The sequence below is a fragment of the Silene latifolia genome, chromosome X, assembly GCF_048544455.1.
Source record: "Silene latifolia isolate original U9 population chromosome X, ASM4854445v1, whole genome shotgun sequence".
Lineage (NCBI taxonomy): Eukaryota > Viridiplantae > Streptophyta > Magnoliopsida > Caryophyllales > Caryophyllaceae > Silene > Silene latifolia.
The window spans coordinates 328564410-328576270 of NC_133537.1; the positions used below are offsets into that span (position 1 = coordinate 328564410).

Sequence of the window (11861 nt, forward strand, 5' to 3'; positions counted from 1 at the left end):
TTTTCGAGTCGAGCCAGCCTTTGCTCGGCTTGACTCGTTAAGCTTTCGAGCCGAGCCCGAGCACGAGCCGAGCTTTGACCGAGCCGATCTCGAGTAACTCGCGAGCTGTCTCGTCTCATTAACACCCCTAGTCTAGACATTGTAATAAAAAAAATACAACTTTTTATCTTGTTAAGTACAAATCTGGAAAAATGCACAAACAATATCAATTGTTGGAGGGTGGCCCTATAATGTGCGTCCGTCAATGCTATCAGTATACCAGGGTCTGAAATTGATGCATTGTTAGTCACAGTATCCATAGATCAGCAAACTAGAGTAGCTCAATGCTAGGAAACACAAAAATGATGGTATTTAATAGGAATCAAACACTTTAGGCGGTAAACTGTACCTGTTCGTTTAACACTGTTATTAGCTTGAAACGGATCTAAGCAATTCCCTTAAGAGGTTTGTTCATAGAAAAAGGCCGAGTAGTTGTAGTTGCATAGATTTGCATCATAATTTTTGCATGTAATTCCAAGGTGACAAAACTTTGCTAATGTTTCTAATTACAATGTATGTATTAAACAACACTTAAAAGTTTATGAACACACACTTACATAAAGAGCCAAAAAAAAGAGAAGATTAGGATTAGTATTCAAGACATTTATTGGACTAGAGGTTGTTCGCTAATCAGCTTTAAAACCACAAAGCCTTGGTTTCATGGTCGATTTAGGGCATATGGGTTCCACGAGCAAAACGGTGTCTAAGAACAAACCGATTAACCAAAGCCAAAGCAACACTAGTAACCTTAGAGACGTCGTTCACCTTCATACTAACAAGTGCCTTGATGCTGTTCCCTCGCCTACCACCTGAAAAAGCCTCGGCACAATCATTTTGGTCGGTGAGTGCAGTGCTAGTCCATGTGACAACATTACTCATGTGCCACATAAAGTCAACAACTCCGCCCTCTGTATTAAACTTGTGTAACTCAAATATTGATTGCCTGAGTTGTGTGACGCTATCATCAATTTTTTCCATGCAACTTCCTATGGCTTGTTACTCGGAAGTATGGTTATGGTGTGACCTCTTAAGTTTACTAGCCAACTTGGTTAAGTAGGCTTGAGCAAACCTAGCTCGAGTCAAGCTAACCTTTAATGCTATTTGAGCCAACTCTTCATGACTTAGGTTTGTACTATTGACATAGCCGGACAGGACAATATTTGCTCACATACCTTAGGGTAGCGCGTTGTGCTACACGCGGACATGATGAATGCTCTAGTCCTAGAGCACCGACGACAACTTGCTACATCTCCGGCCATGAGGAGGATGGTGAGGGAGAGAAGTAGCAAGGAAACTTGATATCTCGCCATATTTGTTTTTATTATGCTTTGAGATGTAAATCTGGGGTTGCATACTAGTAACAAATATACTCAGTAATTTGATGGATTCGAAAAATGAGAGGAAATAGGTGTAATGAATGTTTAAGAAGACAGGCTTATTTGTTTGACTTTTATTTGTCAACTAGACTAGATAGATGTATGGAGTATTTTGTAGGGATACTTAAAGCAAGCCGGTTATGCTTCTTCGATCATCACCATATTCACGCTGTATTCTGATGATCAAGATTCAATATATAATACTCTGTAGTTAAGATTGATAATACAGTAGTTTGTAAGACAAGTTTACGTGATTTATTTTTATACAACTTTGTGTGACAGTCCGTCCTATTTGTTTGACGGAATACTCATAAAACATGGGCATTTTTATAGCAACGAGCTATGCATATGCATGTGCAGAGTGCACGTATATAGTATTAGGATACAAGTCAATTACATGCATTTTTATTCGATACACAACTACTACATTCCAGGAAACTGTCCAAAAGATGCATGCCAGCTTCTGATGTTTTGATGATGTTTTTCAAAGGAAAATGAGATAGCGCCACCCGGTGACACTCATTTTCAGCGCCACCGGGGGCATTTTTATAAATTATATTATATTTGATCTTTTTTGTTAATTTTTATTAGATTAAGTCAACTCATTTAATAAAGGGTAATCCGGGAAAACCGCATATATTTAATTGACATTAATGTATTTAAATTAGGCCCTCTTCGTACCTCCACTTCCATGTTCATCGTCTTCGACTCTTCGCCATATCGCCGTCGTTAACTAATACACATTTCCTTTTCAAACTATTAGTAAACTTTACCATGGTGATCCTTTAGGGAACATACAATAGTATATTAGTATTATGTATGGAAAATCTCAACGCAAATTAAGGTTATAATACTGTAAATTGAAATGGTGGTTTTATAAGATTGATTGTTTGTACACCTTATGCTGTTAATCAAAGATCCCTTCAACCCTTCATAACTTACGTTTGAAACACACCCCTGGATATAATGCATACTCCGTACAACATTTTATAAACTATACAAATGTCTACTTTACTGGAAAGGTCTCAACAAGAAGAAACAAGCAAATGAAATTAAGGTGTGCTGCAATTGTGATGATGTTAACCGGGACAATAATATTAATGGTGAATACAACATGTTTCCTTTTATGCCCTTCCATATAATGTGCAAAAGTTGTTATGATTTCAATGATTAATTATTATTTCATTATTTTAGTTAGGGTGGCACCGAGATTGTGTACCACCCGGTGGCGCCCTATCGCCGTCCTTTTTCAAATGTTTGGCTTCCTTTCTAGGCAACTTCTCATGTAACCTTCCCCATATGTGGCTTAGGGGTGCTAATGATCCGAGCCAAGCTCGAGCTTGGCCTTGCGAGCTTACTCGAGTCTGGAAAAAGTGTCGAGCTCAACTCGAGCCCATATATAATTGTTGAATTTTCCTGTTTTGTTCAATATTTTCAAAAGCGAGGCTTGAAGGTTATATATACAAAGCTCGAAGGTTATATTTATATATATATATATACAAATATTTGGAAAATGAATGAGATATTTGATATGTGTGATACAAATACATTATCATGACAAAATCTGAGTAATATCTTATACAATCACGCAAGTTCGAGCCGCTCGCGAGCTTTTCTAGCCGAGTCAACGTTTGTTCGGTTTGACTCGTTAAGCTCTCGAGCCGAGCTTTGACCGAGCCGAGCTCGCGAGCTGTCTCGTCTCATTAACACCCCTAATTGTGGCTCTTTTATAGCTACACTTAAGTGCTAACGAATGATTAGGCGAAGAGGTAGAAGACTTTAGTTATGCCGGGACGGGGGCATGGACGCATGGTACCCTCGCCGACATTTCTGTTAAGCAGTGGTCACCCAGCCCCTTTTCCTCAGCCGTTGAATGTAAATATATTTACACGTTAAGATTAGGTGTTTAGTTCTTGGCCGGTTTTATTTCTTATTTTTAAGATTCATCACTGTGAAAAAAGCTCTTACAGCGAGTTTGCTACGGGATAATGCATTGCATGCAATATTTTACAGAGTACATTTGTAAAGGCTAATTAATTACTGAACTACCGAAAATGTCAATTTGTAAATTATGTTCCTACAACAGCTTAGTTTGAAAATGATTTGGGTTCGTCTTACATAAATCATCCTTTAGAACCATATCCATGATCCATGAACATGTACGGAGTAATTTACATTGAATTCTTTGAGAAAATTCATGGAAATGAAATCCACAAGTGAACCAATGAAATGAAGTTGGAAGTTTATTTGCCGCTGCCACATGATTTCCGGCAAACGGAGAGGAGAACGATGAGAACAGCAATGCCGCCGATAATACCAACAATGATAGCTATTGTTTTTGCAACATCATCTTCATGCGTTGGATCTACTCACCCACATATAGGAATAATTAAATCAGGTAAAAATATCAAATATTACGTCGTCTTTTCTGAATATATTCTCTTTATCTTAGTTATTTATTGTCTTTTTTCATTTTGTGGTGTCTCGGTCAATTATTGTCCGTTCTAGTTTTTTTTTTTTTTGACAGTAAGAGAGAATAGAATGTCACATCAAAGCCGATTTGGCAATGTTGTGAGCGATCCTATTAAGGGTCCTAGGGCAATAACTTCAAGAAAAACAGTGGAAAGACGAAAGTAAACACTGAATAGAACAAATGGCTGTTTTGGCATCAAGGTCCAGGTCAAGTAGTCCACAAACTTGAAGAACGAGGCTAAGACAATCAGAAGAGGCATCAACATGCTTAAAACCATGACCGATGGCATCAGAAATTGCATTCCGTAGAGCAACAGCCTCAGCATGCAATGGTGATTGCGCCCAAAATCTAGCAAGACCATAATGAGTAGTACTACCACACCCATTTTGAAAAAAACATACCGCAGAGGCTTCACGATTTAGACGCCAGGATGCATCACATTTCAGACGAAGAGAATCCCCACAAGTCTTGGAACCAACAAGAAAGAAGGAATAGAAATTCCGAATATGCTGCATATCAGAAAAATCATCCGGATCCAAGAGTGGAAGAGGTTTAGGGATTTTATGGGAGGCAACAGAAACATTCAAAGTTGCATCGTAAACAATTAAATCCATAGATGAAGAAAGATCCACATACGCATGGCCAAACCGAACATTATTTCGCAGACACCAAATTCTCCATAAGGTACTCATAAAATAGGAAATCAGATGGATGAAGTCGGACTTTTTACGCAATAGAAGAATCCAGTTGATAACCCATTCTTGAAATGGAAGATTATCACCAAGGTTACTCCGAATGCCCAAAGGAGAGCTAGACCATATTCTAGCTGATAAAGGACAGTCACGGAAAAGGTGGAATAAAGATTCAACAGAAGAGAATCATTAGGACAAAAGACACACGAGAAGTCCCAATCAAGATTACGCTTTCGTGCCTCATGACCAACAGGGAGAGAATTAGACAGAATTTTCCAAAGAAACACTCTCGACTTATTATGCACCGGTAGCGACCACAAAGCAGACTTACAAAAAGAGACAATACTATCATTCATTCGGCTAAGATCAGTCGTAGAGGCCAAATTATTCCAACGGGATTGGAAGGCAAATGCATAACCACTCTTGATCGTATACTTACCATTCTTTGTCGGTTGCCAAAAAACAGTATCCTTGGAATCAACAGACGGGAAGTCAATGGCAAGAATGCACGGAGCCACTTGGTCACCGCAAAGGGACCGAACTAGTTCAGAATTCCATGTACCATTCTCATTTTGTAACTGACAGACATAGAGGTCAGGTTTCGCTGCCACTTCATGTTCAGAAAGGTGGAGAAGCTGGGCAAGGGAAGAGCCAGAAATCCATTTATCTTTCCAAACATCCAAAAGAGAAGGGAAGCCGACTTCCCAAGATAAATGAGGTCTTAACAGATCTAATCCCCACAAAATGCCACGACATCCCCAAGAAAGAGAAGATGTAGGAGCCTTGTTAGAGGACATAAGACTTCCTTCCGAAATATTAAGTTTTCTTCCCAAAGTGCAGCTAATCAAACTCTCAGGGGATTGAAGAATTCTCCACCCAATCTTAGCTAGTAAACTCTGATTTAGACAACCTGTGGAACGAATTCCCAAACCACCCCTAGATTTAGGGGCGCTGATGAATAACTTACTGCTTCAATGTAGATTACTCCGCTCAGAAGGACCACTCCACCAAAAATGCGAGAGCAAAGAATCAATCTTGTCAATCACACTTACCGGCATTTTAAAAGCCGATAGAGAGAAAATAGATAGTGAAAATAGAACCGAACAGATGAGAGTAAGCTTTCCAGCTGAAGACAAAAAGTTATTCTTCCAACTCAGAATCCTTTTCTTAACCTTTTCAATAACGGAGGCAAAAACCGATTTCTTAGTAGTACCAAAGTCAGTAGGCAACCCTAGATAATTACCCATATTTCTATTGCTACTGGCTCGTAAGAGATTAAGACATGAACGAGTAGTACGAAGTGTGCAATTAGGACTAAAGGTAACCGCTGATTTGGAGGCATTAAGACGCTGCCCCGACGCAAGGCAAAAAGCATCAATGATGGACATAAGTTTCTTACAATACCGGGGTTGAGCTTCAATAAAGAAGATAGAATCGTCAACGAACAATAAATGAGATATCATCCGAGCATTCCTAGAAACTTTGATACCCTTCAGAACTTGACGTTGTTGAGCATGAAGAATCATTTGGGACAAAATCTCAGTACATAAAGCAAACAAGGGGAAATAGGATCACCTTGTCGAATACCCGCCTGAGGTTTAAATAATTTTCCACAGGCTCCATTTAAAAGAACGTTGTACGAAACTGAAGAAATACAATTCATACTGAGAGAAATCGAAGCCATTGGAAAGCCCATACTGGTAAGAGTAGCTCTAATAAAGTTCCAATTAAGACGATCATAAGCTTTACTCATATCAATCTTGTAACCAAGTAATCCTTTCTTGCCCTTGGATTTTTTTGAAATTTGATGAAATAGCTCATGAGAGATAAGAATATTATCACTAATATTTCGACCTGGAATAAAACCATTTTGAAAGTCTCCCACAAGGAAAGGCATCACCCGTCGTAATCTATTAGAGATACATTTGGTCACAATCTTCATAATGATATTGCACAAACTGATAGGCCTATACTGATCAACAGTTTCAGGATTTGATGTCTTTGGGATTAAGACAATAGAAGTACGATTGAAAGCCCTTAAGATATGACCAGAGTCAAGCATTTTGAGAACGGCCTCCGTAACCTCATTTTTGACATGAAACCAATATTTTTGATAAAAGAGTGCAGGAATACCATCCGGTCCTGGGGACTTAAGAGCATCCACAATGGTAAGCTAGCTAGTTGCTACTAGCTTACCATTGCCACATAAGATTTTCAAGCTACAATATTTTTAAGCTAGAAACTACTACAATGGTAAACTGCTAGTGTTGTGGCTTAGATGGGCCCATATGCACAACAACATTTCTGAAAATGCAATTGTACTTCATGCCTATTTCCACGTGTATTAGTTTAGTTGGTAGATTTTTTTTGTAGGACCATTTGAGCTACTAGCTCCATGGAGCTAGTTGCTCAATTTAAGCTAGTTCAATAGGAGTGCTCCAATGGTTAAGCAAGTAGCTTGGAATTTTTTTTATTTGCAAGCAAGTCCTTTTGGGTAACCATTGGAGATGCTCTAAGAGGACCCAACTGAAAAACAGCCTTACGAACCTCTTTCATCGTGTAAGGTTTAGAGAAATAATCTTGTTGATCATTGCTTAACTTAAAACGAACATTTGAGAAAATCCCCTTGAAATCATTGAAATAAGTATCAAAATCATCAACATCATTCGAAGTGCCATAAATGCCCATAAAATAATTATCGAAACAGTCCCGAATATCATTTTCCTTGTAAAGCCATATATCCAATTGATCTTTAATACCTGCAATATAATTGCGACCAAATCTGCATTTGACGGAGTTAAAAAAGAATTTGGTACATGCATCGCCGTCTTTAATCCAATTGATTTTTGCTCGTTGTTTCCAATATAAAGAAGCAGCTCGATTAAAATCTAAATAGCGTGAATGGCATTCATCATGTCCGTTCTAGTTTGAGAAGGGACTTGATGAGCAATTTGATTATTCACATTCAATTTGTTCCACTTGTCATCAAGTAATTGACTCATTTCTCTTTCCTTGATTTTTGTGCCAAAACCAAAGAAAAATAATTGTCAGGGATGGAGGGAGTACTTTATTGAGGGTGTAGACATAAAAATATGTCTCACATCTTTAAAATGGGGTCAAAAGTCAAATGTTGACATTTGTGAGAATATCGTTTAAGAAATGGGTCGGTGAATTTTAGCCCGAACAAATATACGGTATTTAGTTCATCTTGTCAAGATATAAAATCAGTTCAATCGAAAAATGGGTTATGCCATATATCTAATACGAAGTATGAGCCGCAAATAATAAGTCCGGAAATAAGAGTGTTATGTCAAAATTGGACTCAATAAGCATGACAAGCCCATAATTTCTCAAAGAAATGGAAGACCATGCATTGTTGACGTAAAGGTTGGCATGTGTATACATATTTGATCATGGGATAATGATTGCTTTTTAGTCAAGAACGGAATTGCGTGTTGTCCCGCAAATAATGGAAGATCAACGGGAGTCTAGGAAGTCAACGCGAGAAGAATGGACAAAGTTGTTGGCTTGTTGCAAGTAGGGATGGCAATGGGTAGGGTCTGGGTAGGGTCCGCTGCAGACGCGGGACCCGGACCGAGATTTTCCTGGATCCGTCCCGGCCGACCTGCAGGGCCATGAGGGTCTAAAATTTGAGGACCCATACCCGAACCCTATGGGTAAGGATAAGTCTGGTCTACCCATGGTCAGAGTTTTTACCACTTTAAGAATAAAGATTAATAGCTATGGGGTCTATAATATTAAAAAAAAAATTCATACTACTTTAACATTATGAGTTTATTAATCTGCCGTTAATGGTGGTTGTCGCCGCCTATTAGAGAGGTAGTTGTCAGTCGCGTATCAGTGCCGTGGTGGTGGTTTTATTTTGTCAGTGGTGGAGTGGTGGTATTGTCAGAAGAGTTTGGTTGAGTTTTATCACTTTATGGGATGATGGAAGAGAAAGAGACTTTAGTTGGGTTTTCTGATCTGCACAAGTATGAATTCGAGAAAAGTTGTGATTTTGATTTTTTTCTTTAATAAAGGGTCTAAGGGTCGGGTATGGGTCTCATAACTTAGACCTGGGGCCCAAATATTTTCTTAAGACCCATACCCGACCCATACCCATTGGGTCTGAAAAAATGAGACCCATACCCGACCCATTAGGGTCCGACCCTCAGGGTCTGGGTCGGGTCCCCGACCCACTGCCATCCCTAGTTGCAAGTTTACCGTAAAAGAAACAAACAAAACAAAGCTCTTATAAATTGAGAGTAAACCCTCTCATTAGAGACTAATCTTGATAATCACAAAAAATCACATTCTCACACAAAATCATAAAAAACCTCTCTAAAACAAAACCCTCTTTACTAAAAAAATCTCTTCTAAGAGAAAGTAAGGGAAAAGAAAATACATTTGCCTTTCTGCAAAAATCTCTTCCAAGAGAAAATAAGAGAAGAAAACACATTCATTTCTAATCATCTAGATTTGAATATTATACTACTCTTTCACCTGACGTCAAGCATCCATCGCAGTCAGTAGAAGAGAAGCAAATCAAAATCGTCACAGGAGAACCAAGTCTTCAAATCAAGACCCTCCTATTCATTCACTTGCGGAACTCGAATCAGTAGAATAACTAGTAGATTGTACCCGAAATCCTTTGAATTAATAAAATTATTATTTTGTTGCATTCTTTTGTGTTTTCTCTATTTATTTGCAGATATAACGCAAATTTGTTGTTACAAATTTGGCACGCTCGGTGGGACATCTCTACTAGTCATCTCTTTTTCCGCACAATCAAGTTTCACAAACATCGTTTCAATGGCCTCTAACGAAAGGTCAATCTGTCTCGGTGGGTCTCTCGACAGATCGCCCATTGGTGTTTCTACAAGGGGCAGGACCAGATCCATCCTTTTCCGTACCGCTGCAGCAAGACTCCGTTCTGCATCTGTGCCTACGAGACCCCGAAAATCCAACGTCACCGTCAATGCTTCAAGGGAATCATATGGTGCCGGCGACTCTAGGCCATATGATTATCCTGTGTTCGGTGCATCATCTCACATCCGAGTCGACGACCCTCAGTTTGTCTCATCATCGTTTCGAGAGAAGGTGTGCGACGCTTTTGAGAAGACGGCTATTCACAACGGCCCGTCGTTTCAGCTATTCACCGAGGATGGTAGCCACAATAGCGCTGGTTCGTCTCCGTCGTCACTGCGAAGATGTGACCAGGAGGTGTTGAGCCAACAGTCGTATTCCATGGTTGCACCCGTCATGGTTATTGAGGGCGGCGACATGGAGGATCAACTCAACAAAATGAAAACCATTCTCGAAGAACTCCATAAGGAAAACAAAGAAAAAACGAAGCAGATCGATGCCTTGACGAAAAGGTTGGAAAGGCGGCCCGCTTCATCGTTTCACAATGAAGATAGTGATGACGCCAGCGACAACGATGATGATTGTGACAAGGGTAAGTCGTTTACCGCTAAAGACGTCCAAAAGATGATCGCGGAGGCCTTCAAAAGACAGTTCGATGGAAACCTCCACTCCGTCGACAATCACCGTTACGTCAAGCCCTATAACAAGAGGATTGACTGCATGAGGATGCCTATCGGTTATCAACCACCGAAATTTCAACAGTTTGATGGAAAGGGCAATCCCAAGCAGCATATTGCTCATTTCATTGAAACGTGTAACACCGCAGGCTCTGAGGGGGATCTCCTTGTCAAGCAGTTCGTCCGATCTCTGAAGGGGATCGCCTTTGATTGGTACACGGACCTACGCGCCAAGTCGATCGACAGTTGAGACCAGATGGAGAAAGAGTTCCTCAATCGCTTCTACAGTACCAGGCGTATTGTAAGCATGACGGAACTCACTAACACGAAGCAATGGAAGGACGAACCCGCCATTGACTATATCAGTAGGTGGCGCGCGTTAAGCCTCGAATGCAAAGATCGTTTGTCGGAAACTTCTGCTGTTGAAATGTGCATCCCCGGAATGAATCTGGAGCTAGTCTACATCCTCCAAGGCAACAAGCCAATAACATTCCAGGACTTAGCCACTCGAGCTCACGACATGGAGATTACCATCGCTAGCCATGGAGGACGACTTTTCACTCATTACGAACCAAAAACGGAAAGGAAAGAGTTTAAGAAAAATGACAAGGCGTCCAGTAGCACTTCAAATGAGGTTATGACAGTTTCTGCTTCTAATCCGGTGAAAATTACGGCGCGACCTAAAACTGACAAGAAGGTGGCGACGTATGCAAAGTCACGGTCGACTCTTAAAGAGCTTGAGCAAAAGAAATACCCTTTTCCAGATTCAGATTTAGCAGGGATGTTAGATGATCTATTGGAAAAGAAGGTTATCGAGCTTCCGTAGTCTAAACGACCATGTGAAGCCGGACGGATAACTGATCCGAAGTATTGTCGATATCATAGGGTTGTGAGTCATCCATTGGAGAAATGCATAACCCTCAAAGAGAAAATAATGAGGTTAGCCGAAGAAGGGAAAATTCTCTTGGATCTAGATGATGCTACCGAGTCCAACTGCATTGTTGCACAAGTGTATGTTGAAAGCCGTAGGCCATACCTTCGTTCTGCAGTCAAAGAATGTACACAAATGATTCAGTTCGGAACTCTAGAGCCGGTGATCGTCGTTACGCCTGAAGAGTCTATATTCGCCATGTCATCAAGTTCCGACGCTCCAAATCAACGAGACGGCGACGAAGGGTGGACCCTTGCGACTAAGCGACGACCAATTAAGCAAAAATGCCAAGTGCCAATTTTCCAACATCGAACATCGACTTGTCCAAAAGTAAGAAGATCGTCATACAAGAAAGATTGGAGAACCGACTTGAAGTCTCCGCCAAATGTGACATCGTCTGAGAAAGTGAAGTCGAAGTTACGTCAAATTCTGACATTATGGGACTATTTTCCCAAGTCCTACCTCCCCCAAGCTTCGGTGAACATCGTGTATTTTGCTGTTGTCGAGGATGCTTCATCCCAATATATTGCGGCAGATCTCACGGAAAGTGAAAGCGATAATACAAAAATTTTGCCACAAAGGTCTATTTTTGACAGGCTAGGTCGACCAACTTCTACTCCTCGCTCTTTTGTGTTCGACAGGCTGGGAGAAAGGTAAGAGACCGCCCGCATGCAATTAACTTCAGGTCCGCAACAGCAAAGACAAAGTGCGTCGGTGTTCACTCGCATTGGAAGAAATAAGGTGAAGAAATCAGTTTTTAGTCGCATTGGTAACTCTAAGGTGCAAAAGAGGTGTCGACGAAAGCAG

At 40.3% G+C, this 11861-nt stretch overlaps 1 protein-coding gene and 1 pseudogene across 1 annotated transcript; one reads left to right on the forward strand and one right to left on the reverse strand.

Annotated features, from left to right (window-relative positions):
- Nucleotides 1–508: 508 nt before the first annotated feature.
- Nucleotides 509–1567, reverse strand: LOC141622087 (pectinesterase inhibitor 9-like; annotated as a pseudogene).
- Nucleotides 1568–7648: 6081 nt separating this feature from the next.
- Nucleotides 7649–11824, forward strand: LOC141622088 (uncharacterized). Its single transcript, XM_074438141.1, has 2 exons — nucleotides 7649–8110; nucleotides 8793–11824. The coding sequence occupies exon 2, from the start codon at nucleotides 9393–9395 to the stop codon at nucleotides 10371–10373; it is 981 nt and encodes a 326-aa protein (XP_074294242.1). The 5' UTR covers nucleotides 7649–8110; nucleotides 8793–9392; the 3' UTR covers nucleotides 10374–11824.
- The last annotated feature ends 37 nt before the right edge of the window (nucleotides 11825–11861 follow it).

Excerpts from the sequence above, each read along its gene's own strand:
- LOC141622088 (XM_074438141.1), top strand. The coding sequence starts at position 9,393 with ATGGCCTCTAACGAAAGGTCAATCTGTCTCGGTGGGTCTCTCGACAGA.